At 42.9% G+C, this 27454-nt stretch overlaps 1 protein-coding gene across 2 annotated transcripts; it reads right to left on the reverse strand.

Annotated features, from left to right (window-relative positions):
- Positions 1-27454, reverse strand: LOC102053587 (24-hydroxycholesterol 7-alpha-hydroxylase). Of its 2 annotated transcripts, XM_005441552.3 has the most exons (12): positions 27264-27454; positions 20214-20349; positions 18728-18902; positions 16250-16399; positions 15288-15381; positions 13727-13825; positions 11741-11831; positions 10582-10715; positions 9646-9741; positions 6611-6699; positions 2868-2955; positions 1-1748 (listed from the first exon to the last, which is right to left on the reverse strand). In XM_005441552.3, the coding sequence occupies exons 1-12, from the start codon at positions 27438-27440 to the stop codon at positions 1677-1679; spliced, it is 1401 nt and encodes a 466-aa protein (XP_005441609.2). In that variant the 5' UTR covers positions 27441-27454; the 3' UTR covers positions 1-1676. The 2 variants fall into 2 exon arrangements, with proteins under 2 accessions (XP_005441609.2, XP_027664476.2); XM_027808675.2 differs by lacking the exon at positions 20214-20349 and having other exon boundaries at positions 27264-27384.

Below are 27454 nucleotides of genomic sequence, written 5' to 3' on the forward strand. Positions count from 1 at the left end.
GTCTTCACAGGTGGCTTCACATGCCTTTTATTGATTCCAACCAAATTGATGCTGACCTTCAGGTTATACTTTCCTTTATGGACATCTTACTTCAAAGCCAAGTTTCTCATTACAGAATTTTGCTTTTTTGAGTTACCTTTCTTGAGGGAAAAAAAAAATCACAACCAAAACACCACCACCCCCCCCCCCCCAAAATCAATTAAACAGAAAAATGAAAAATGCAAGTTGAAAAAAAATTATCTTTGCAAGACTACAGGATACCTGAACAAATATTGTGGACATTACCAAATTTTAAAATTAAAATATACACTTTTGGCTAATAATCATGTGAAAACCAAGAGAATAGTTTTCAGTTATGGAAGAGATACTGGAACAGCAGTTAAGAGTGCCACTCTTGCAGAGTTAACAATTATAAGCTGAATTGGAAGCTGAACAAATAATTTTCCAGCCATATAAATCATTAAAGTTTGTTACATTGATGTATCCCTGACTGAGGTAAGCCAACCATGTAATGAAATATACAATGTGTTATTTTCCTCTGGATATCATTCCCATAGGTTTTACAGTTGTTGAGAGTCCATTTGTGGAGGTTTTTTTGCAAATACTTCTAAAATTATGAATAATCTTTACTTAAAAGACTAAAAATACATGCCAGCTATTATCATATATAAGATCTGGCAGCAGTTAAAATGTTGGTATCTGAACTTACCTGACAGCTTCTTCGAACAACTTTTACTAGGTGTTCCTTATAGGATTAAATATTTTTAATTTGTGCAATTTGTTCTTTGTTCTATAAGTAAGTCATGTTAAAGGGAAAGCAAAAATGTTCCAGATATTAGACAACCCATCTAATGAATAGCAGTAGCTTTTCTTGCAGTCACTTCATTAGAAGCCAAACATCACGATCAAACTTTCATTGCATATTCATGCAAGGACTGATTCTGAATCCTCTGGAGCAAGTAAGGCTCAGTAGAAGTTTTAGGTGCTCCAACAGAACAAGAGCCCAGTGTTTCCCATACTTGCAATTTTTCCATTACAAATGCATTTTATTTGCAAAAAGTTGGCACTGATTGTAGGCAGAGCAGGCCAGATGTTCATCTACCTTCACAGGCAGTGATATGTAAGTCACGCTAGTTTATCATGGCTGTGGATCTGATCCGGAGGTCTGTGCTCAGCACTGTCCCGTGATTTGTGCACACCAGCACCGGGGAGCCATATGGAGCTACCAATCTGATTTCTTAGCATGAGGCACCACTTTGGCCTTGGTTCGAGGAGACCCACAGGAAGCAGCGACCTGGCCCAAGGGACCTGCTTTTCCATTGGTTCTAGCTTGACCTCCATGCAGGATTTCCAAACATCGCAGCTTTTTGTCCTGAATGTCTGGTTGGTAAGTTTAGTATATCAGATTTGCAAAGTCTGCGAATAATTGGCCCACAAATTATGACTGCAGCAGGAGAGCTTGATTTTTAAAGCAGGAGGTAGGCAAACAGGTGAGAAGCACAGGTACAGCTACACTGGTATGGCATACCACAATGCAGGGATGTATATAGCATTTACAGTCAAAATTAAACACTGTTAAGGCAGAGAACCTATCTGAAGATGTAGGATAGGGAAGCAGCTCAGTGGTCCATCCATCCAGGGGTGGCTGGCAAAGGAAGGTTAGTGCCAGGCAACTTTTATTCCCGGCATTTGTACTGGACCCAGAACGGTGCCATGGGTTGCTGTGTCCCCACCAAATGTAAAGGGCTCTGCAAAAACAAGAAAATTAGTAGAATCATTTAAGTTAGTTAATGGAATTATCATCATGCTTTAGTATTAAGATACAAACATATTCTTGGAGCTTCAGTCTTAAAAGAACCAAAGCTAAATACCGAGAGTATTTCTTGGCTTTGCTGAAGCCACTGAGTAGGGCCTTCATGGATTACTTTTATTCCACTCTGATAGAGTCTGACAGAGACACACGAAGTCTTAAGAAACTCAAATGATTTTGAATATCTTCGCTAGCATAATAGCCTGTGGGTGCAGACCCAAGTTACAATCCACTCCAGTGAGAGCTGGTGTAGCAACACACCATCAGTCAGGAAGAAACAACCTTCTTCCATATTCTGGGTGGACTTCCTATCACTACTTGAGATCAGCTCCCACGTTCTTCAAGGAGAGGAATTAAATTCTCAGAGCTTCCATCTTCCAGCCTAAAGGGCAATCATACAAAGCCCCTGCCACTCTAAGCTTCTCCCTTTTCTCCTTGGCAGTTTAGCTATAGAGTATGTGTGTCATGTTTAGGTTGTGACAGGTAGGTACACTTACTTAGCAACAGTGCATGTTTGGGAGGAAAAATGATTTTTAGAAAGTGGAAAGGAGACAGTGCATACAGAGGAAGAAGTTACTGCTTAGAGTGGAGACTGCACCACTCACCCTTAATGGTAAAACCTTTCTGTTTCATGGTTGCTCCTTCATTCTTACCCTAATCATTTATCTTCCACCACTCGATATGTAGTGGAAGAGCACCGTGAGTGCTGCATCTGATTTCCTGTCTTTAAAGTATTAATCCAGTTCCCTATTCATTGTTTTTATGAACAGCAGAAAGCAGTAATAAAATCTTTTGCAATATTTATGTAATGATAAGACAAAATACTTTTTAGGTGCTTTCTTGTATAGACAGTGCAGTACCACAAACATTGCTGGAGTTACTCTGGCTTTTCTGAGTTAAAACAAAGATGGAATTATTCATTACATGTTTTATTAACACTCCTCTCAAAATTTTGCTTCATTATACATAACCACAGTTGAGCACGGTTGTTCATCTGAGCGTGGTGAATGAAGGATATAAAGATGTGGAATGCTATATAAATGCACAGATCTTTTACCTCCTTTGGTACTGCATCCAAAAGCACAAATTTATATTTGTATAGGAATAGCACAACGAACAACTGGATTTCCATGATAGCAAACCACCTGCAAGAAAAGGGAGGAAAACATCAGCTATCCAGCCTAACAATCACACATGGTTTATCATCAGATAAGAAACGGGGTGTCTTTGACAGATTTTACATTCCATGTTTTAGTTCTGCCTGAAAGTTTATCGTCAGAAGGAAAATATGCTGTAGCTTTGTTCAGCTTCTGCATTACCGAGCAAAGAACACGAACGCAGCAGCTGTCCCTTCTTTCTAGTGAAACGTTAGACCAACAGTATCCCTCTGACACCCTATTTTAAAACAGCCCCTTATCATTATGGTTTTTTCCACTGTGTAAACATTTACATTCTTCTAACGCTTGCTGACTTGAAGTAACTTCATAGGAGTGAGAAGACAGTCAAATATAGAAAAGGCTATATGACTAATTGTGCTATATAAAGTTATATAATACAGCTGGGAGTCTGATGACATCAGAGTAGCTGTGACAGCGGGAGTTATTATTTAATGCGTCAGCATTAGAATGCAGTATGAGACCCAAGGGCATGATTTTTTTTTTCTGTAACACTCTCAGAAAGGTCTTTCTTACTCAGTCCGGAGAAGATTTCAAATAACTGCAGGTGAACTCCTCTAGGCTATTATTTTTTAATGTTTATACGTACAAGAGCCTTCTGCATTTAGGGACTAGCATGCACCTACGCCAGGTCATAGGATTAGTCACTTGCAGAGTTAGGCATGGTTTAAATACCTAGTTAAAATTGTGATACTACCTTGCTCTTCTACACAAGTTATTTTCCATTATCTGAAAGAAGCTGGAAAAGTTGGGTAAAGCAACTGTTGGGGAATTCACTGGGAAGAAGGCCACATGACTGCACGTGGTGTCAGCCTGGGTTTGGCCTGGCAGGTGTGAAGAGGAAGCTAATAAGCCCCAGGAGCCCCGCGCTGACTCCTGACTCCTGCAGAGCCATCCAGATCTGCGCACTGAGCCGTCCTGTGCTCCAGAATGGGAGGATGCCTCTTTGTTTTGGTGTAGCATCAGACCCAACTTACCTCTGTGATTTCCCATCGGAACTACCTTGAGATAGAGAGCTTTTGGTGACCTTGGGCTTGGGGGAATGCAGTGCAGGGATATTTCAGTGGAAATCAGCTCAGGTCAGGCAGGATTTACTAGCCCAAATGCCATGCTGGCAGCACCGGACAAAGGTGGGCTCCTTGCAGCCACTGCGCTGTTTGCACAGTGCAGCCCTGGGCCCTGCTGCATGAGCTCCTGCCTCTGAGCCATCCTCACTGGTTTGGCACGGATGTACCATGATGCAACCAAACACCAAAATGCCTCTAGGTTGCCCTGACAGTGGAAATGCTGCGTTTACAGAGGGCTGTCCTCCAAACACACGCAGAGCGGGATGCAGGCTGGCCCACTGACACCTCTGTACCTGCGGCGGTGTTCATCTGTGATCTGTCTGAGCAGCAACGGATATAACCAGCAACTGGGCACAGCACTTCCCACCGTGCCATCTCAGAGTGCTTTTCCCAACAGGCTGCTGCTGTTACTCTGCTCTGCAAATAGAGGTGCTGAGACACAAGGGTGATACACACATGTCCAAGGGTGGCCAGAGGGACAGCCCAGGAGTGAAAGGCAGGACTGCAGAGCCCAGTGTGTCCTTCTCGCCCACAGCACATTGTAATGAGCAGAACCCATGAGCTTTCTTGCAGCTTAGTTCCCACCTGTCTTTCATATTCATGACTGAGTCCTAGAGCAGTTTTTCCTGTAAAAACTCCGAGTCGCTAATGCCTTTCTATTTTATTTAGTGACAAGGGGGTTGCACAAAGATGTCCTTTCTGAAATCTTGCCCCCAGTGCACTGCTACGTATTGGAGTTGTGCTGGAACTCAGGAGCCCAGCTGTGGACTGAGGTCCTGCAGTAAATGGAGTCTGAGAAGGAAGTCACGACCGTTGTGCTGAAGGGTTTACAATGCCAGCAAAGGATAGGAGACAACAGACAGAGCTATGCAAGATAAGCACAGTAGCACAGGCAATAGTCACCTGGTTAGACAAAAGTAGCTTCACTACCATCACATTTTTCCTTTAGGTAAAAAAGATCGCACAGAAATGACTTTTGGGAGCTCTTCCCATGTCAGTTTGCAGGAATATTTGACAAATAAGTTATTTTCTAGTTTTCCATTTGATTAAATTAGCTTATAATTTCATGATGAATGTTAGCAATGGAGAAATTAAATGTTTAAGACATTTCCCTTATAAATCCCAGTACTGAATCAAATGAAAATGCATCTTAAACTTGAAATATCATTGTTTCATTCAGTCATACCAAGGAAATCTGCAACCTGGGATCTAGATACATCCCTTGATTTAATTTCCCTTCTTCCAAAACCAGCATATTATTCTTTTAGAATTATTGCTGAAAAGCATAAAGGTGTGTGTTACCATGTGGACTGCCAAAGGGTTTGAAAGGACTTTTTCTCATGTTAGCAAGAAAAAGATTCTCCATCCATTGACTATGTAGAAATGTTATGATATTCTTTCTAACGACAAACTTATTTTAAAGATATTAGCAGAGTCCAGAGAACAGCCTGAACAAAGAAATAGGTCAGTACACATAAACAAGCAGCTTTCAGAAACACTGTTTTGCAGCTTGTGCTGTACCTGCAGATGCCTCTCGTGAGTTCTGCTGTCGCCCTTGCCGGGAATGGGGCTGTGCTCATATTTAGCTCAGGAATATGGCACGAGCCATGGAGGTACAGCAGTGAGTGAGCACTTTGCTGTGGCAAGCCTAAATGGTGAATGCATTTTTATTCATGTTGTTTATGTCTTTAATGCCTTCACAAAGTTTTATCTGACACTCATGTCCGGCCTGCTATAGGGTGCAGATTCAAGAATGCAGATCCTCTGTGACACCCTCTCGATTCCTTGCTCTGCTTGGGACTCTTGAGTTAAATTGACTAGTTTTATGGATTCTTGGTTACTTGCTGCTTAGAGGAGACCAGGTTTTGAAGGCAGAGGACTGAGCATAGAGATGTTTGAACACAGAAATGAGGAGCAGCTGGCTCCCTGGGCCTTGTTCCAGGAAGAGGGACAGCAGAGAAAACAAACAACAGAAGGAATGCAGGAAGCATCGAGACTGGCATTGCTGGAGGAGTGAAGAGAGGCAGGATCTGCAATTTAAGCCCTTCTGAAATCGTGTGGGCCTTAATGCAAAGACAAGAGTCAAACAGAGAGGAGCCAGTTAAGACATTTGAAGATTAGCAAACATGTCGATGACATCATAGAGGATGGAAAAAGTGTCTCAGACCACCAAGAGAAATGTTCTTTAGGTTAGTTTAGAACCAGTTTATGGCAACCTCCACGCCTCTGTAAACTGGCATGTTTGTAAGTGCAACAACCCTCCCCAGATGAAAAGATGCCTCAGCAGCAGCAGAGTGAGGCTGATTCCCTCCCTGGGAGATATCCTTTGATATAATAGAGTCAGATTCTACTTTTACATCGTGACTTTACCTGTCTTTTCCAGGAATTAAACCACTTTCAAATCAGTTAAAGAACGTCCAGATAATACTGAACATTAGGGGACTGGCAAAGAGCAAAGCAGTGAAAACACTTTACCTCCAAGTGTAAGAGGAGCCCCATTCAAGAGAGTTGTTCTCTGCAGGGTTTGGGAATAAATAAACCCCAGCTGTTTCACTGACCTTCCTGGACACTGATGCTTCCCTCCTCCAAATGCCACAAAGCTGTCCAAGAAAGCATTCTTCTCTAAATTTGCCTCTTTCCAACGATCCTGTGGGAAGAAACTTTTTTTTTCCAAATCAGCCTTATATAAATAAAGCTTAACTTTATTTCTCCAGGCTAAAAATGACCTTGGACAGCTAATCCTCAATACAAAGTTGCACTGATGCCATTTTTGTGCATTCAACCTGTTGGTGGCAAGAGTCTGAATTCAAAAGGCAGTACCTACTCAGGAAAAGAAATTAGGGTCACATTTGAAACATACTTGGTGCCTCAAAGTGCTAGTGCTAGAGAGGTTTTAAAAATCACCCTGAAAGCATTCTTCCTGTACACACACACCCCCTCCTTTTTTCTAAATCCTGGATCTTGAGCTATTGAAATGCCTATAAAAATGTGACCATCTCCTTTTAAGTAGATGCACAGTCAAAGCAAATGTTCAACCAGTACCTTCCCTCAGCCACAAAATTGTATCAGGGCGCACAGATGGCTCGTGCAGATCTTGCTCAGCAGCCATTTCCAAGGTGCTGTGCACAGACAAATGCAAGGTGTATGAGCCGTAACACAGGTGAGACGCAAGGATTGCACAGTCCCATTCTCAGGTGCAAGCCGGTGTGTGAGAAAAAGAACTATTTTCCAACAAAACCAGCCTGTCTGTACCCTGAGGGCTCCTTGCTCCATCCTGAGCTGCTTTAAGAGCAAGGGAACAACACAAGGAATAAAGCAATATGGGCTAAAGTTTGTGTGGGTGACACTGACAGAAGTAAATCTCTTGAATGCTGAGTGACAAACTATACCAGCTTCCAGAAACTCAGTGCAGCTCTACCAAGGCCTTCAACTAAAGCCCTGTCAAGTTTATGGTGGCTACCTGGTCTGATGAAGCTGTCTTAGAGAAGGCGTAATCTTGTGGGTGGTTTGGTTTTTTGTTTGTTTGTTTGGTTGGTTTGGTTGTTTGGGGGTTTTGTTTGGGTTTTTTTGGGGGGGGGCGGTTCAGCTATGGCTGTTTTCTGAAGAGGAAACCTATTAACATCAAAATCCAATGAAAGCAAGAAAAAAATCTCAGCGGTGCTGAAGCAAGGTGATACATTTGGAATGGCAATGCCCTATTCCTCATGGAAGAAATGTGAATTTCTAAAAAACAAACTAGCTTGTTTTTTTAAGAATTATGTAACTAGAGGGTAATGCATCAGGGTTTCTGCTTCGGATTTCAGACAGGCAGGAATTGTTATAAGGGATTTCAAATTGGTGAAGAGTTTGCTAGAAGGGAAATTTTGTTTAAATTACTCCTTAATGCATTTCTATAAAAAAGACAAACTGTTCCATATCAGCTGGTGCTAAAAAGAGCAGTTTACAAGCCTGCCCACGCGGCCACCTGGAGTGTAATAATAATCAAGAAACTCTAGATGAACTACTGAATTAGCAGAGCTAATATCTACAAGAAATCATCTGACTGGAAAGACCAGCGAACCTAGGTAAATACATGGAGATGAGCTATACAAACAAATAAGAGGAAGAGGAAAGCACTTGGAATCTTAGCATCATAGAATTGGTTAGGCTGGAAAAGACCTGTAAGATCATGGCGTCCAACCATTAAACTAACACAGCTGAGTCCACCACTAAACTGTGTCCCCAAGTAGCACATCTACATGTCTTAAATACCTCCAGGGATGGTGACTCAACCACTTCCCTGGGCAGCCTGTTCCAATACTTGACAACCCTTTTGGTGAAGACATTTTCCTAATCTCCAATCTAAACCTCCCCCGACACAACCTGATGAAACAGCCTCTTGTCCTGTCACTTGTTACCTGGGAGAAGAGACCGACCCCACCAGCCTACAATCCCCTCTCAGGCAGCTGTAGAGAGCGATCAGGTCCCCCCTGAGCCTCCTCTTCCCCAGGCTGAACCCCCCCAGGTCCCTCAGCCGCTCCTCATCAGCCCTGTGCCCCAGCCCCTGCCCCAGCCCCCTGCCCGGCTCTGGACACGCTCCAGCCCCTCCACGTCCCCCTGCAGTGAGGGGCCCAAAGCTGAACACAGGGGTCCAGGGGCGGCCTCACCGGTGCCCAGCGCAGGGGGACGGGCACTGCCCTGCTCCTGATGGCCACACTCTTTTGGATACCAGCCAGGATGCTGATGGCCACCTGGGCCACCTGGGCACACAGCTGGCTCATGCCCAGCCGGCTGCTGACCAGCACCCCCAGGCCCTTTCCCACCAGGCACCTTCCCAGCCCCCTGCCCCGAGCCTGTAGCGCTGCCTGGGGTTGCTGTGACCCAGGGGCAGGACCCGGCACTGAGCCTGGTTGAACCTCGTGCCATTGGCCTCGGCCCATACCCCTCTGCAGAGCCTCCTGCCTTCAAGAAGATTAACACTCCCCCCGCAACTTGGTGTCATCTGCAACCTGACTGAGGGTGCACTCGGTCCCCTCGCCCAGGTCATCGATAAAGATATTAAACAGAACTGGCCCCAGTGCTGAGCCCTGGGGAACACCGCCTGTGACCAGCTGCCAGCTGGATGTAGCTCCATCCACCACCTCTCTCTGGGCCCGGCCAGCCAGCCAGCTTTTAACCCAGCGTAAAGTATGCCCATTCCAAGACATGAGCAGCCGGTTTCTCCAGGACAATGCTGTGAGCAATCACGTCAAAAGCTTTACTAACATCCAGGTTGATGACATCCACAGCTTTTCCCTCATCCACTAAGTTGGTGACCTTGTCATAGAAGGAGATCAGGTTAGTCAGGCAAGATGGGTTCAATCAGTGGGATCTTTCCATGATGAGCTTTGAATCAAGATCAAAGTGACATAAAGTATTACCATATTATTTGCAACATATAACTGAACTTTAAAGTCTTGCTTATTCCTACAGGCTCCTCTTTTTGTGCATGTTCTCTGTATATACCACCATCCCCCAAACCAACTTTAAGCCAATTTGTCTATGTGCTTTTGTTGTGAAATGAGTGAAGAGGAGAAAAGACAGCAAAATGCTCACACTAAGAGTGACAACTTACAGGTTTGAACATTTCTGGGTCAGGAAAATATTTTGGATTTCTGTGCAACCAATACGGTGACAACATCAGCATGTCACCTGCAGGGATGGTGAAATTCTGAAAAGGAGAAAAAAACTCTAAGAAAACAGAGAAATCACATATTCAACTCACAGTCTTTCCTTAATACTTCCATTCCATCAGCAGAAGATCCTAACAGAGGACAAGTGAATGTGGTAAAGCCGCTATGGGCATATTACATGTTTGAAGCTGCTTCTTACTGTTGCCACTTTTTTCCCATAAAAAAAAAAGTCATAAACAGTGGAGAAGATGGAAAGACTATTTTTGTTCTAATTTGTTTTTTTTAGGTATTGAAATAATAGAAACATGATTTCTGTCTTTCCTGCTTCTTGATGTACCATGTGAGCTGGTACTTTTTTCTAAAACTTTTGTTAAACACTTCCTACAGTGCAAACAAATTCATAGAAAGTCTCATATCTCAGTAAACCTTTATGGGACTTTAATATGAAATAGGCATGAGCGCTGATTCTGTAAGATGGTGTTTTTCTCCCAAACATTTATTAGTCCGACTTCTGAATGCTGGCATTCCATTCTGAGTGGCAGTGAAGAGGATGAATAGAAAAGAAGTTTTATCAGTCACTAAATCATGGTCCCTTCTACTATACTTGTTGTGTCTGATTACTACTTCATATACCATCAGCACAGTATCTCCAGCTCAATTCGATACAATCTAAAATCAATTCAAAATTAAAAACAAAGACTGAGCAAGAGAAGCAAAACCACTGTTAAATTAGTGATGTTGAATAATTCTGTTAAACAGTTATGTGAGACTGTGCAACACCTCTACTATTTAATTTTATCCAGATCTGTTGGGAGATTCCTTTCTAGACAAATCATACAGCTTCCTTTTGGGGGGGGAAAAAAACCAACAAACCTCACCTGAATTCTTATTGGGTTTACTACTTTCTTGGTGATTGCACCTGGAGACCTCAGCCGTATGGCTTCCAAAGTGCACCATTTAATAAAAGGCAGCTTCTTAAGGTCCTCTTCAGAGACTTCTAGCTGATCTTTACCTGTTGTGGCATGAGAAAGATGACTGTGTAAAAACTAGACTTCATACCTGTTCTGATACACGCTGACATGTCTTGCTTTGGAACTTTTGACAGAATACCTCAAGACTTCGAGACCTTGCTTACACCCAGAAATTTTCTTTATATTTCAAAGTAAATAAATGGACCAAAAACAGTACAATTTAAGGAAAGTCACTGAAGATAATCTAATAACTCTGAGGTAGGTGGAGATACAGCATAAACAAAGGTCATCTTTGAAGTTGAGAGTCCCTGGACTTTTTCAATACTTTGGTAGGACATTGCATGGAAATCTCTGGGACTGTAGGCACCAAGACAAGAAGCCATGGCCGAGCTCCTGGGCTGCGTTAACACTAGTGAATGAAACAGGGCCAGGAGAAAGGCTTAAGCACTGGTTTGTGATTTTCCTTATTGGTTAATTATTGACACGTTCCTCGATACGGTTTGACCCATGTCAACTAAGAGTCTTCCATGAAAGTCTGAGCATGGTTCAGGGAACTGCATATGTGAGTGACTGCTCCCAGTAGGTGACTGGTTTTTGAGGGAAAGAGATCAGTCGTGGGAGCATGAATCATGCCAGACAAACTGCCCTCAGATGAGGCAAGAGAGAACAGGTCCTGGCCTGTTTTTCCACAGAATAGCTGTAACTGGTGAACATCACACCGTGAAATGCAGCTGAATTGAGAAACCTTGTCTGACCCTGTCATAGATGCATGGAAAACCCACAAGACTAGTTAATACAAATCTAGGTCTAAATGATAGGTGTGGGACAAAGAGACAAATACATATCGCCCTTTTTCTACCTTCTTTTGCTAACATCAAAAGGGGTTTTGGTTAAAAATATGTCAAGCTCATGCTGGGTAATGAACTCAGAGCTGGACTCTGTGCTATCACTTGTTTCCTTAGCAGCAACATTCGTTATTCCTAGCATTGAACCAAGTGTGCCGTGTGCTGGGCCAACACAAATAAATCATTTCTAGGTTCCAGAAGGACAGGACTGGATTTATTACCTGCTTTGCCAAAAACAGAAGCCAGGTCTTCCATGATTTTCTTGTAAATGGAAGGACAAGAGAGTATGAAAACAAGGGTCCAAAATGCAATCTAAATAGAGATGAAAGTACTTTAATTCTGGAATATGGAACAGAATTACAGTATCTTCATAGCAAATCACAGAGGCAGGTGAAAACATTTGCATATTTTTGTGTGCCTGTTGTAGCTGGGGCACACAGTGAGCTGTGCTTCCCGGGTAAATCCACATTTAAGGGCTCAGATCCTGGGAGATTATGTCTAGTCATCTGCTGTGTACTTATCTTCAGCAAACATTATACGGCTTTGGCTTTGAGCTTTGAAACACTGAATCCTTTCTTTAATTTCAAATAACTAGGTGTTAAAATTAATTACTAAATCATTGTGATTAGATTTAGCTGCATGACTGGAAAAAAAATAAATACTAAATCCCTACCAATATTAGCAGAAATTATGTTAAATAATTTGCAGGGCATTGTCATAGAGTGACACTAAAATGGACAGGAAAAGTTTTAATTAACAGGAAAACAAGCAGTAGTATATCCCCTTTAGGAATAATTTACTAACTGATTATGCAATGAAGTTGAAAATCAAGAAATCTAGGAAAGGAGAAAATCCTCTTAAGTAGGATGAAACCAGAAGGACTTGCAGCACTGCCAGGAGTCTCCCTCCTCTTGCTGAGCTAGCAGGAGATGCAGCCTGCACACAGATCTGGTCACAGGCCATCTGTGCTGGTGAGGGATGAGAACTCTTACTGTTATTTCCCAAACAGCCCCACGTGGATGCAGCCCTCCTTCTGCAAAACAAATATGGTAGCTTAGTTTTCTTGTACAGCACCTGGACGATGTGGCTTCACTGCATGGGCTGAGGAGGGATAATTGAATTGTTTCAGATAAGAGGGTCTAATGGACTTGTAAAAAATCCCCTTGGAAGGTGAAAGGCCTTCTTTTCATCATTCCAGTCACCAGAACAGTAGTTGTGACTATTCTGAGAAAGCAAAATATCTGTATGTCTATTTACAGCTGAATATTACAGAAGTAAGTAATGATAGGGTTGTGGAAGGAATGTCAGTTATCCTGATATCAGGCAGGAGGCCATGCCTCTCACTCATACCAACACGTGAATCCACAGAAACTTCACTGAAATGGATGAAATTCCTTTAGGGTAAAATGTAGTAATATCCAGTCTTAGTAAAAACCGTAGATCTATCCATTAGGAGTACATATAAAAATAACTCGCTACCATTTTTTTCTAAAGCACATCTGTAACAGACATAACTGTGCTGGAAAGAGCTTAGTAGTCATGGTAAATAAAGGATGTTTTTGCTGCTACGGATTTTTCATCTGAGAAATTCCTATAAATGTCTTTGGTCAGCTTAAGCTATGTTAGATGTATTTGTCTTGTTAGCATGCTTATATCTGTATCATTAGTCCATCAAATCTGTTTCTAATATAGACAAAACTTAAGCGGCAGCAGAATCAAACTTGCTTTTCTTCCCCTAAAGCCACACTGGCATTTGTACAGCAGATCCCCCAAAGCAGAAGAGCCAAATTCACTCAAGGATTTACACACAGATGAAGTTACGCTATACTACGCTTTTGATATTCTTTACAATTGGCAACACCAGGCTATTTAAAATAGTCTCTACTCTATACAGCCATAGTGCTTCAAAACAGAGTTAAATGCTCTTCACAGCGTAAGACTGCGATCTTAATAGCTATTAGACATATGTTCCTGCAATATGATGATAAGGGACATCATAATTTAGGAAAAATACAGGAAGAGCTTTTCTTGTCATTGCTTCTGTGACATTGCAGCCTGGGTATATTTGTAGTGATGCATGTGGGCGTGATAATCCCTTCTTTGGAATACATGCTGTGTGTGTGACCTCTGGTTCAAAGTCTCTTCTTCCAAAATACAGGCTTTTGAATAGGATGGAGAGGAGGTGTTCCTCTAGCTGATGTACTTACAGGGACAGCATTTGCTTGCGAAGCCCAGAGCATTAGGAGACCGTAATTGGGAGCTAGATGTTTTCCTTGCAAGTTATCCAGGAGATGATGCAGTAGTGTCTGTTAGAAATAAAAGATAATCATGTGTATTTCCAAAAATATATATCAATCTAGTTTAGGGTAGGGCTTACTAGAATTCAAGGATATAACATAGACAAAGAGAGGTAATGTTAATTATGGTTTCTTTGCAGTCACAAAGAGAAGACACCTGTTAAGAGAAAGTGAGACTCACTCAAAGGCAGGGGGCCAGAAGTCAACGCACCACGTGAATCCCTACTGAACACTTGCGCTGCATTTCATTTTCTTACAGTTTTTAGGGGATTTGGTTCCCTCACTCCCCATTGTTGTTTGTACATGGAAGAAAGAAAAATCTCTATTCTTTTTCAGTTCCTGCTCTAATTCTCTACTTCAAAGAACCTGAAAATGGCACTGAACCAGTTGAATGAATGGAAATATTCTCTCTGTTCCTGCCAAAAAGGTGCTTGTTACGAAAAGATGGCCTGATATATCTGCAAACTCCCTAGTTCCAAGTGCTTTGTTAGTGACCTAACCAGTGACTTCAATGGCTTGATATTCTTTGAAGCTATAGCAACTGTGTGATGTTCTGGGATCAGCTTTTGTTTATGGTATTTCCTTAAATACAGGGCAACCATGCGTTCAAGGCAAAGCTTCCTGTCTGCTTTTTAGAGGGGAAAAAACCTGACCTTGAAAAAAAAATGACTACTTCTATTTCCAAATTCCCACCCAATCTAAGGCACTGGGTTCATGCCTCCTAGTTCCTGCACCTTCTTACCTCCCACCATCCCCTCTCCAGCCCTCTCTTTCTTTCCACTATTCTGGTTTATTTTATGAAAGAAATTATATTGGTATGTAAAGCTTTTAAAGTCTAAACAAAACCTGGTTTGTTTAGTGATCTGTTCTATAAGCATTTGGTAGATCAAAATTCCCAGGCCAGACTGCTGTCGCATTTGTCAGCCGTATAGACAGAATTCCTGCCATAGCTAAGGAGAATAACCAGGGGACAACTTATCACAGCTTTGACACAATCAATATTTAGGGTACTTGGCTTCCAATCCAGTAATCTGCTATTTTCTACTAGTCTGGCTGCTAGAGGATCTACTCACTCTACACCAGGGTTTAAAAATAGTACATGTATGGTTTTGAAATTTCACAGCACTGTGCCCTCAGGGAAACAACTGAAGAGGTCTTTCTCTCACCTCTTTCAACTGCGATACTGGAAGCTTGTGATGGGTCGTAGCTCTAAACCCTTGGCTTAAAGTTCCCTAGAGGAAGATGTCAGTTCTCAGAATTGTAGAAAATAAACTAAACTGAGGAGTAAGAGACTCAAATTTCTGAGTCTGTCCTAATGTAGGTGACAGCAATACTGGACAATTAAGGTATAGCTATAAAAGCTGACATATTTGGCTTATTTCTTCCAGTACTGAAATAATTCCTGCCCTCCGTCACTTCAGTCAGAATATATACAAGGAAGTCATCTTATTTCATAGCCTCAGATGTTTACCTTGGATGTGGTCTCTGAAGGGTTGGTCCTTTCAGCATCTGACACTACTTTCTCAAATAAATTTAGAAGCCATTTTTTGGATTTAGACCAGTTCCTGTAAAGAAAAGCAATCAACAAGAAGTACTTAACTGAGGCAACACAAACAAAATTTCCTTTTCCATGAGAAGGGCTCTTCGGTTTTTTTTCCAAAAGCCCTGGGGCAGCAGTCAGTTGATGAATACTCAAGTGTCAGTCTGACTGACAGTAGTGTTGACTGACATGAGGAACAGCATGTCCAAGACCTTCACCTTGGCCAGACTTCATTTTGCATCCAGGACCTGTGACTGCAGACTCCTAGATTTTCATATCCATTTCACTACAGGTTTTCATTGTAGGCCAATCTCTCCAAAGCCACAATTTAAAAAATGATTCTCCCTAAGAAAATCAAAGCCACAGTTTTAGAGCATACTTAATTCTTTTTGAAGGCTATTTTGAGGTGCTTACAGCACTACCATGGCCCCGAGAGCACGGATAGGCTCTGCATGCGCTTCCTTCCCTTCCTCAGGGTTTAGTTGCCTCTATCCAAGGTCAAGTCTGTGACAGTGCAGCCACATAACCTGGGATCAGTCTGCTGGAAAACAGCTTAGGTGTGCGACGGAGCAGAGAGATGCCCCGTTGGGGATCCCCTCAGCTTGTGACTCACATTTAGGCTCAGGCCTTTTCCCATTTCCCAGTTCTGCTGCTCCCTGACAGCTGGACCCTGCCCATCTGAACAAAGCTGTTTCTGCTTTATGCCAGGAAAATGCATGAGACAAGGTCAGAACTTTTTTGAAGTATCTAGCTGAAAACCTGCCTGACCCAAGGACACACCATCAATAAAGACAGTAGATCACCCTCCGGGGGAAATGTCTCCCATGGCTGATATTCCAGCAAGCATAATGCCTCTAATGGGTACACCACGAGCATCATCTCTGCTCCGTTACCTCAGGAAGCACTCAGGCATCTGAGAAGCGTATTCAAAGTCCTCATCGTACTTCTGAAAATGTTCTTCAAACTCCTTGATTTCACTCTGACTTGTTGGGCAGATGCCTTTTCCAAACAAAGTGTTCACCACTGCTGGATACATGACGTGCCTGCAAGGACAAGATCCCCGTGACTTACAGGCCACAGGGAAGCTGCAGCAGCAGTTTTAGGGCAGAACACAGCACGTTGAATTACCAACAGCAAAACGGTGGGACTCAAGCGTCATGCCAATATGGAGGGACTGGCACAAGGCTCTTATCTCACTCACACCCTTATCACAGATTTTACGCAGAGGCTGGGAGATGCACAGACCTCAGACTAGTTTTCTGCATGTGGCTGAATTTTGTCACTTGAGGAGAAAGGCTCTGGCACACTGAGGTCCCCTTCTCCTCAGTATCTCTTATTTCAGGTTATCCCACGAGGACCTTGGGGGCATTGCACAAACCCTTCTGCCACCAAACACCCTGGGAAATCCTTCTTCAGGCTACAGCTTTCCCGGACAGAACAATGCTCTTCTGTTTTGTCTTTGTCTCAGCCCTTCCCTGTTTGCGCCTCTGTTGTCCTGCAGACTCTGAGCTCCTTTCTTAGACCACTTCACCTGTACTCTTGAGCTCTGAGAAACCCTTATGCAGTCTTTGCTGGGTTCCAGTTACTGCTTCTGTACGTTTATTTTGGGCAATAGTTCTTTCACTTTCTTGCTTTTCTACATATCATAAGAAAGCTGGAGCCACCTGCTGGCTTTGTGGATTTAATTTTGAGGCAGCTACATAACAGTTATCCAGAGCATAGCATTCCAATTCTTTTAACCTGCCTTGTTTGGCAAAACTGTAAGAACAGGTCACACACCCCCCCCCAATTTACTGTGGATGACTTTTATGCATAGTGTAATTTATCATCTAGCATATGACCATTTAAAAAAAGAAATTAAACAAATAACAGCTGACTTGGATGCCATGACAGCCACGGCAGTGGGAAGAACACCCTGTCCCCAGGGCTGCATCAAGGATGCAGAAGGATGGGATGCCCCATGTAGGACTTGTATGCCCACAGCACCACTGACTCATTGCGGACCACGGTCTGTGCTGGTGCCAATACAGCACAGAACACCAGGTCCACTCCTGCCCTCAGAAACTTGAGCCCAGGTGAAAGACCACAGATGGATTCTGATAGGGGAATAACAAGAAAATGTGAGCCAGTATTATTGTACCAGGCAGTGGTGCACCACGCTACTGATTTGATGACTGTCCATTTTTTCCACAAGAAGCAAATGTGACTTTGATCTCAGAAGACAGGTTGGGGAACACCATGGGATGTGGGGGCTGGCACCCCATTATTGAGACCACTGGGATGAGGGCTGGGAGGTTTCAAAGCCCCGTTCTCCAAAGTTTTTCCCCAGTTAATCCAAACTGCAGTAGTTGAAGTGACAGATGCTCAGTGTTTTAGCTGCAGTAAAAAGCTGCATCTTAGTTGCATTATGCAGAAGAAGCGAGCAAAAGACAACCTGTATGTGAGGCATTAGAAACAGGTCCAAGCCAAAGGCAATATTCTACTTGTAGTCCTGACAGATAAGAAATAGACATTGTCCCAGACAATCAGGAAGGAGTTAAAAGCTCTTGTCACGTGAAATTGCTAGTAAAGGTATTTTTTCTGCATGAAGGATGAAGTTCTGGCTGCAAAATCAGTTGCAGAGGTCTTAAGTTTTGGGCTAAGCTTGCCCCAAAACATGCAGGCAAGGTTTTCATCCTGCTGAAGATCAAGCATTTTGTGTGTTCATAAATTCTTTATAAACATGAGGCTTTTATCCCATCTTTTGGGAAACAGGGTTTGCTGGAAGATGCTGTGTTTTCTTTTTATTTCCAAACAGGTAATTCAGATGATCAAGTGTCACAACACTATCCAAACTAGCCGGCTGCAACAAGGCTTTTACCACCCCATACCAGGTTGACTTCAATGAGTAGCTCCCACACCTTGCCCTGGCACAGCCACCCACCCCCCACAAGGTTTCAAAAGTTCATCTACCGTCCGTGCTGTTTCTCCATCCTCTTCAAGCCAGTTCACCTGCTCTTCACCTCTGCTGTGTCTGGATTCTTCCTTTCCTAGGCTCCTTTCCCAGCCACCCTCTCCTCATCCAGGCTCCCTGCTTCTCCCTCTTCCAGGTCTCTCTTAATCCAGAACAACTCTTCATACAGTCCTTCTCGTTCCTACCCCTTAGAGCTATTTCACTACTCAGCAGGAACCAGCCACAGCTGCACATTATCCACATCGGCCAACCCACCACCCCTGAAGCCAGCCCACAGCTGTATGTTATCAATGCTAATTAACCCAGCTTCATTCCTCTATAATTCCTCTACAATCAAGCTCCACCTGCTTTACAGAAACATCTCTGCTTCTGTAGAGGATAGTCATGCATTAGAGACGGGCTTGCAGAGATCCCTTACCTTACCAGGTCATTGAGGTCGCCTGTGCCCCCTGTGCCCAGACGTGCCATGTGCTCATGTAGTTCCTTACACAAAGTGCCCATGAACATGTGCAGATTGGAGGGACCCATTTTTCCTTTCATCATGCTGTAGAGATTACTGTGGTTCTGATAAAATGCTTCTGCCGGGACAGAAACTAAATACAAAAAGAAACAAAAAACATTTTGGAAAGTAGACAAAATAGATTTTCACTGAAGGGTAGAGTGAATTTTTTTACACATAACTTGTGACTCTAATTTGAATGCTTTAACCCTCATTTTCCTAGAGTGAAATTCCCAGAAAGCTTCTGTCTAACCCTGTAAAGATTTTGGTAAGCCCTCTGCTTCTACCAGTCTGTGTAACATCTTCCTGCCTCATGAAGCTTCAGTGCCAGAATCGACAATCCAGAGATTTCCACCCGGCGTCAGTATGGATGTACAGAGGTGTGCACGTGCTCCACAGAACTGACTAAAATGAAAAATAAATTAATTCAAGAAAAAAAAAGTTTGGGTCTTCATGCTATAGTAGTACATCCTCTCAGTCAGACCGTGAGAGGCTGAGAGAGCTGGGACTGTTCCACCTGGAGAAGAGAAGGCTCGGGGGAAACTTATCAGTGTGGGTAAACGTCTGGTGATAAAGGAGATGAGGCCAGGCTCTTCTTAGGGCAGGAGCCAAAAGGCACAAACGGCAACGCCGGAGATTCCATTGAGACATAGGAATGTTTTTATTGTGAGGATGGTCCAATACAGGAACACTTTGCCCAGAGAGGCTGAGGAGTCTCCATTCTTGGAGATACTCAAAATCCAACTGGGCACAGCTCTGAGCAACCTGCTGTCACTGGCATTGCTCCAAGCAGGGGCGTGGACTAGGTGGACTCCATCAGTGCCTTCCAGCCACAGGGATTCTGTGATTTAATCTCTCTGGCAAGTTGCTTCTCTCCCATTCCACAGTCCAAAATTGCCAAACTACTCGAAGAATTCCTATCTGCATAAATTCACATGGATATAGGCACGAGCTGATGGAGCACGCCATTGTGGATGGCACATATACCTCACCCCTTTCTAATGACTGTTGTACTGCAGGGTTACAACTAATCATTGCTACAAGATGGTCTTCAAATTAAGTGATAGGACAACATACTATTGCTCCAAACCTGGTACACAGAGGTGTAGTGTCTAGCCACAGAAAAGGACCTGATCTCAAACTGGCATTCCTTGATAATAAAAGTAGTAACAGTCTCTGGATGAGAAACCTTTGACTCCTTGAGACTGAATCCAAATCACCTTGCAGGCTTATAGTTCTGGATCCCCACGAAGGAATTTAATTTCACCTTCATTTTATAGCATGGTCATGGGTTAAGATAAGTGTTTAAGGCATGTTCAAAAAGGCAATGAGCTTTGGATTGGGGTTTAATGTTCCTGGGTAACTGGATTTGATTCCCATTAAAAAAGAGCTAGGTCTCATTTACCTGTGTTCTCGACAGCTTGTTGTACTGCCTGTTCAAAATTTAAGTCTTTTGATTTAAAAAATGCTTCAGTGCCTTCTTCCTCAGTCACAAAAGTAAACCGTTTTCCCAGAGCAAATATTGTGAATACAGGGCCATGCTGGAACAAACAAAGATTTCACATTACTGCATTGTTAACACGTTTGACAGAAGCCCCAAGAGGACATCAGTGCTGCTGAGGGGTCAGGAGGGAGGACTTGGTCCTTCCTGCTCTCTGTGCACCTTGGTTCAGAGGCACACAAAGATGAGCATGAATCAGACCAAAATCTGTAGACTTACAGACCAGAGGGGAACACCATATGTGCCTGCCTGACCTCCTGCAGAGTAAAAGAGATTCCTTTTCTGATAGTAAAATTTTATATTTGAATGACATTACAGTTCAAACAGTACAACCTACCTGGATTTAAAGAACCCGAGTGATGGGTTACCCACTGCCATAGCAAAGTACCTGCATTGTAAAAATTCATAACCCTACTTACTCCAATTAACATTTTTTTAACAAAACCTCCTACTTCTGCATCTGTTTCAGGTGGGGTTTTTTTATGTTGTTCCTCCCACCCACCCCACCCCCCACAGTTTATAGGTTCTGCTGATACCAATGATTTCTTTCTTACATGGGTGTTTAAAGATTAATATCAAAATAGCTAACAAGCTTTGAGCAGAAGAGAGAGAGATTGTTGAGATTTATATTCAGGGAAAGGTTTTGATGCCATAAATCATTCTTTCATTTTCCCTTAATCTATTATCCTAGAGCCCTCTCCAAACTTTCAGCAATAGGGCTTCACTTCTGTATGAAAAAGATCACTGATATTTGTAGGTAAAGTAGCAAACACATATGCACTACCTACTGGCTGTCAGATTTAGGCTTAAAAAAATGAAAATTAGGAAATGAAGCATCTTTGGCTTAGTCAAGGCAATTTCTGCAAAAGCCTTGGAAATCAGAAGCCCGGCATTTACATTTATATGAGCACCACTTTCTTTTGGCAAAGTTACTGTACATATGGAAATGTTCAGGGTTTTCATAAAGTCTCTACACGCATCATGGAACTTGATTTTCTTTTCCAGGTTACACTGCTGACAAGGGTGAGAAGAGTTTTCTGTTGATCTGTTTGGAGTACTGAAAAGCCTCGAGCCCACCTTGCGCACATAGTTTATACCACTGACTTTGACCATTTATTTTGTTGCCTGTGACTGCATTGTAAAGCCTGCTTCATCAAAAGCTCTTTGAAGCCAAGGAAAAGATTCCTCATGACATCAATTGAATTTTGATTGTGTCCTTCAGGTGTAAATTATTAAAGAATGACTGTTTAAACTCTCTGGGTGATAATAAATAAAATACTGTTTTAATAATAACTAAATTGCTAAGGTTGCTTTTTTATGGATAACAGCAGGTCCTCATCATCAGGCTGGGTAAAAATCAGTGAATTTGTACCATGTTTGTTTTTAAATTAGATTTGTTTAAGATTTTGAATTAAGATTAAAATGTACTTAAAACCAAGTTCAAAATAAAATTAAACCTGAACCAACAGCAACTGCAATAAAACTTAATTATTCAATTAAGGTCACACTCAATTAAAGATTGGAACACTTTATTTTAGATGATTACATGTGAGCAAGATGCCTAAGCTGCCCTGATAGAGAATAGAGATTGAGTCTGTGCAGTCAGGGGAGCCTAAAAACTGATTCATCTGACCAGCTGCTGCACACCTCTGTGTAAGGTAAGCTGCACTACCCTTAGCCTCACTGACAGGGCTGACTGCATGTCCACTGGCCATCGGGAAAGCTTGGCCATCGTGTTCACCTGTAAACAACTACACAGACAGTTTGGCTTTGAATCTCACCAAACTCCTGCAATCTATTCACGATAATTAAAATTAAACCAATATTTAAAAAAAAAAAAAAAAAAAAAGGAAATAAAATAAAGCTCCATAACGGACCTCCAGAACAAGCCAGCTTCATTGAACAGCAGTGATGGTGGATATTCAAAGACACATCTTTCTAGAAAGCAGAATTCTGTGTCCAAACAGGAAATTACAAATAAATACTATATTGGATAAATTATTAAATGTAAAATCAAAATACTAAAAAAGGTTTAAGGATTAAACTGCTAATGGCAATCCCTGTTCCAAATAATAAAGACTTTTCCAAACATACCAGATACAGGAAGTCTCCCAGTATGTTGCTGGGCCTGATAAATGCTCAGAGTAAAGAAACCCAGTGGGGAAGCAATCTAAATTAGCAATTACATCAGTTTAAGGCAAATCCCACCCTGGAGTCTTTCACTGCGAGTAACGGACTGAGACCTTGTTTCAAAGGAAGCATTAAGTAGAATAGACTTCAACATGTGGTAGGTAAATCGGTGATAAATATTTCAAAACCCCAGAGGGATTAAAATATGAAGCTGCAGAACTACCTACCGTGGTCTGTGAAATCACCGCCAGCAATAGGAGGATGGGCAGGCAAACACATGGTGCCTTTCTAAAAGGCTCCTGAAGAAGGACCTGGGAAGCCCCAGGCTGAAGAAGAGCCCAATATAGCTTTTAGGAAGACATAAGTGTGTATGGCCTTAAACATATTCCTAATTCATTCCTTAGAAGAAGGAATTAAAAGTTTACTCATGATCTGGACTCATTTAGGAGTCTAAACTATGAGGAAACCTAGAAACATCACAGAAGAAGAAGGCCTAAAAGAATCATATTCTGAAATTACTCTAAGATCTATTATACGAGTCCTAGTCATTAATTTAGAGCTCTCGTCTTGCTAGGAAAGGAGCAGAGAATGGAGAGCAAACATCTAAACCCATCCTGTGCCCACACCTTCAACTCACTGTGTGTCTCTGACCCTTCCACCTCAGCGGGGTATACTGAGCTAGGAAAGGCAAAGGGATGCACAGCAAGCATGAACGACAGTTTCAATGAAAGGAGACTAAGTGGACTTAGATCCCAGGAAAGGTGAAAAGAGAATAATTATTCCCAGTTTCTCATAATGTCAAAGGTCACGGGCACATACTAAAAGGCAGCTCGTTTAAAACCAGACAATACCTTCTTCATATGACTCACAGTTAAATTATGGATTCATTGCTGTGGGATGCTGTGAAGCCAAAATTATACACAGAGTAACAAAAGAGATTGGGTTATCATAGTCAGATCATCTGGATGCAAATTTCAGGCCAGAAAGTTTCTGTATTATTCATGACCAGAAGCTGGGAAGAAAAAGCAGAAGGCAGCATACTCTTATCTGGGTGTGCTCCTCACACCCTGGTACTGAGCATCCACTAATCGCTGCTGTTTGAGACAGACACCTGAATAGACACTTTCCATTTGTCGCAGTATAATTAAGCTGATGTTCTAATGCAATAAAATCAGCTGCTGGAATAAGCTGCCCAGCAGTTCTGCATTTACCACGTTGTGTTATGGGCAGGTACCAGCGAAGCGTAGGCATCACCTGCCAACACTGTGTTCCAGTTTGCTGCTGTCTGAAAGAGTGTTTAAGGACACCTGATGACATACAGAGATACAGAAAGCAAAATAAAAATCCTCTTAGGATTTAGGGCCTATGAAGCTGCTTTCACTCGTGAAAGCTCTGTTTTGTCCACAGACTGGGAAACACCGCACAAAACAGCAACGCCACGATGACAGGCAGAGCTGAGCCTATGTGAAAGCAACACTGCAGAGAAATAAAAACTTCAGAAGGATGTCCTCCAAAATCCCAAAGGAAGGAAATCAGGGAAACAGCTGTTTTCCCCAGGGGCGCTGCCAGGCAGGGAGCAACCACTCTTGGCTGAGACAGCTGCAGTTGTTACGACTCACGCTGGGCCGGCTCTCTCCCTTGGCCTGCACATGCACATGGGTTAAATGCCATGTTCTTTATCTCAGGGACTTTAGAATTTTGATCTTCTGTGTGTGAGACCAGGGTTGCAGACCATTAGCGACTCGACTGTGGACGCTGTCTTTGGAAACTCTCCACCAGAAGCCTTGTCCTCTTCTCCATTCCATTTCCCTTCTACCAAACCTCATGCAGGATGCATGTCCCGTGGCACGTAAGCCAGCAAGCCATCCCTCACGCAACCACACACAGAGAATAAGACTGAGAGGCATCTAGCCGAGTCCTGAGATATGGCACCATGTCCTGAACGCAATCAACATGCTGAGAGCGACGTATGGATCCACAGGTCTGTATGAGAGTGCAGAACAATCTCATGGGTTTAACTGAACTTTTCTTGCGAGCTTCATTAGCAAACTGATAAGAAGCATTTGAAATTCCTTATTAACTCTTACCATGTTTGTCAGGCAAAGTGAGGAGCAACATCCTTTGAATCCAGTATTTGACGTTGCATGGTGGCTCTGGTTACCCACCCTGCTCATCCCAGAGCACCTGCAACACTGCTGTAACTAACTAGGGAGCTTTAGGAGGAAGAGGTGGCATCTTTTTTTAGACCAGAGATTAAATATTTCATTAGGGCAGGGGATCTTTCTTTTCTTAGACACACTAATGATACGAGGGGAAAGCCAGACAATTCTTCCCGCCCACATCATCTTCTGTAGGTGGAAAACAGAAGCAGCAAACTTCAGGCAAAGTGCGGGTTGGAAGCAATGGAAGTCGGGTGTGTTGCTCCAGGGGTTGAGAGAAAAAGCAGCAAGGAATATACACAAAAGGGACAATAATAAGAAAGCTAACTCTTTAAGAAAGAAAAATAAATGAGTGTCACTTTGACAGAATGAAGAATTAATCCAGGGGAGGAAATTTCTAACTGTGAAAGTCCTCCCTGAAGGTAATGACCCTACGGAGCTGGAGAGGTTTCACACTGCCTAGAGCCTGTTTCTACACTAACTTTTAAGAGGAGAGCTTGCTCATACTAAGGACATTTACCCCTGTTCTGGCAATATGAAGGAGCTTGGCATTATTGCAGAAGTATTTTGCAACACTTGTAATGCCTGTTAACAACCTCTTTGGCAGCAGCACCTGTTTTATTTGGCTGCACTATGCTACAGTGCCTACTCCTTCAAAAAGGAGCAGGCAGGAGAAGGCTTCTCTCTCCTGGCCTCAGCATGTCGTGCCGGTGTGGGAGGTGGCAAGGGAGAGGGATGTGCCTGGGGTGTTCAAGGACAGGAACGGGAGAACAAGAGAATAGCCCTGCCCAGGGACAGGGAGACTGCTGGACGGTCGTGCCTGTGATGGAGAAGGCCCTCTTGTCCCTGGAGGCACCCAGGGAGGTCACAAATTACCAGGATGCTGAGCTGCTGGGCCAAGAAAAAAGTCAAAGGAAAGGTCCTATCTGCAAACACACAGTAAAGGGGAGATATTTAAGAAAGCCTTATTTTTCTGCTTTGCTTTTCAATGGGTTTTCTCCCATTGAAAATAGCTCTTTTTCTGGTTTTTGTCCCAACAAAACCTGGGGTTTATAAAGTCCTTCAGGTGTTTCTAGTGTGTTCAGATGTGTCAGCAGCTGCCATAGCACCACCAGCAGCCTAAAGGGTCTCCAGGGAAAAGAGCATCCAAATGAATGGACTGAGAGCCACTGAGTTTGCATTTCTACTTCAGTGCATTCTTTAATATGTAAAAGTTTTGCTCATTCAATCTGTGAACAAACCCCCACAAAGGACTCTTCTGTCAGGTTTGTTTTAAAATTTTGTCTAAGAGAACTTGCTAAAAGCTTCCTGGGGAAAAAGGCAAGTGAAGTAAGCTTAAATCATGGTGCAACATCTGTCCCCCAAAGGGATTGCACTGGAAGGGACAGTTTGGCAGGCTGCTTTAATCTGGTTGCCACAAGGATGTGTTTTCAACAGAACAAGGAGCTTCTCTAACAGCTTTGTATGAGAAGATTGAAATAAACGTTATGATTGTTTTTCTTACATGAGGCTTGATCAGTTTATTTAAGGGATTATATGGCATTGTTCCTGAAATAGTAGGAGACTGGACTGGACTGAGTTTTCTTCCAGTCCTACATTTCTGCCCTAAGACAAACATACAAATAACTGATCATGATATGCACAGATGAAAGATACAGGAAAGACACAGTAATAGAAGGTTAAAACTGGCCTGTTCAGCTCAAACAAGCCAAGGAACTCCAGATCATACACGTGAGCTTACTCTGTGGTGCACCCAAGGTGCTTTAATACAAGACTGACAGCTCTTGAGGTTCTTACACCTCATACTTCAGCTGATAATACTTGACCCTCTGCTTTCATTTAACACCACAAGTTTATAAAAACCAAGCCTGCAAAGAGGTACTTACAAATACGGAATCTAATAGTTCAAAATGAGAAAGCAAGTTTTAAACATCTAGTATTATTTTTTTTCAAATTTCAGGATGTTACAGTGTTTTCACTTTTAGTTAGTTTTTGCAAGTAGTGGGCTGTGCAGTCCTTCAGTATCCAACACCTGAGGCTATTGCCTGACGATATTGCAGTAGCAGGTGGTATCATCACTGAATGACAATGGCGAATGGGGCTTTATGTCAGTATTAGCTGCCTAGAAATTAAGCACCTAATCTAAATTACTCATTTAGGTGCTCTCTATCACACAGACATAGAGAAAGGAAGGCATGTCCAGGGGTAAATCTTCACAGCCACCTTTGGTAATTTTTTTAAGATGGAAAAAGTTGCCTGCCAAGCATGCCTGTGTCTCTCTTGAACGCTGAGGGACAACAGCTGGTACTCAAAAATCCCACCTAACTTTAGGCATGCAAATAATTAGTCTTCTGGTCCCGGCACCTGGCACAGGGCTTTCCACATCATCTGAAACCGAGATGAACATTTAGCCCGACTGCAAAAGCAAAAGAGCAGAGGTGCTGGGTCCAAACGGGATGATCACAGCACAGAGATCATGCCTGGATCAGATCCACAGCTTCACAACGCTACTGGTGCAAAGCCGGTCTTTCACCAGCTAAACACTTCTGACGTGACAAAATGTGACAGGAAAGGGGCAAACAGCACAGAAGTGTCTCCTCGCCTTTCCCCTCGCAGGCAGCTACCCTGAGCACACCCCCCCTCGCAGGCACGCCACGGCCATTACCTTGCTTCTAGCTTGCTCTATAAACTCCAGAGGAGCTTTCCCAAACTGAAACGCAGCTCCAAACCAAGGGATCCAGCTCCTGATGCAAGGAGGGGAGTCCGGGTTTCTCAGCTGAAACAAAACAGCCTTGACAATAAGAAGTCCCAGGACTGCTGCCAAGAGGACAGCCAGAGCCATTTTGCCTCTTCACT

This window comes from Falco cherrug, chromosome 6, assembly GCF_023634085.1.
Source record: "Falco cherrug isolate bFalChe1 chromosome 6, bFalChe1.pri, whole genome shotgun sequence".
Classification (NCBI taxonomy): domain Eukaryota; kingdom Metazoa; phylum Chordata; class Aves; order Falconiformes; family Falconidae; genus Falco; species Falco cherrug.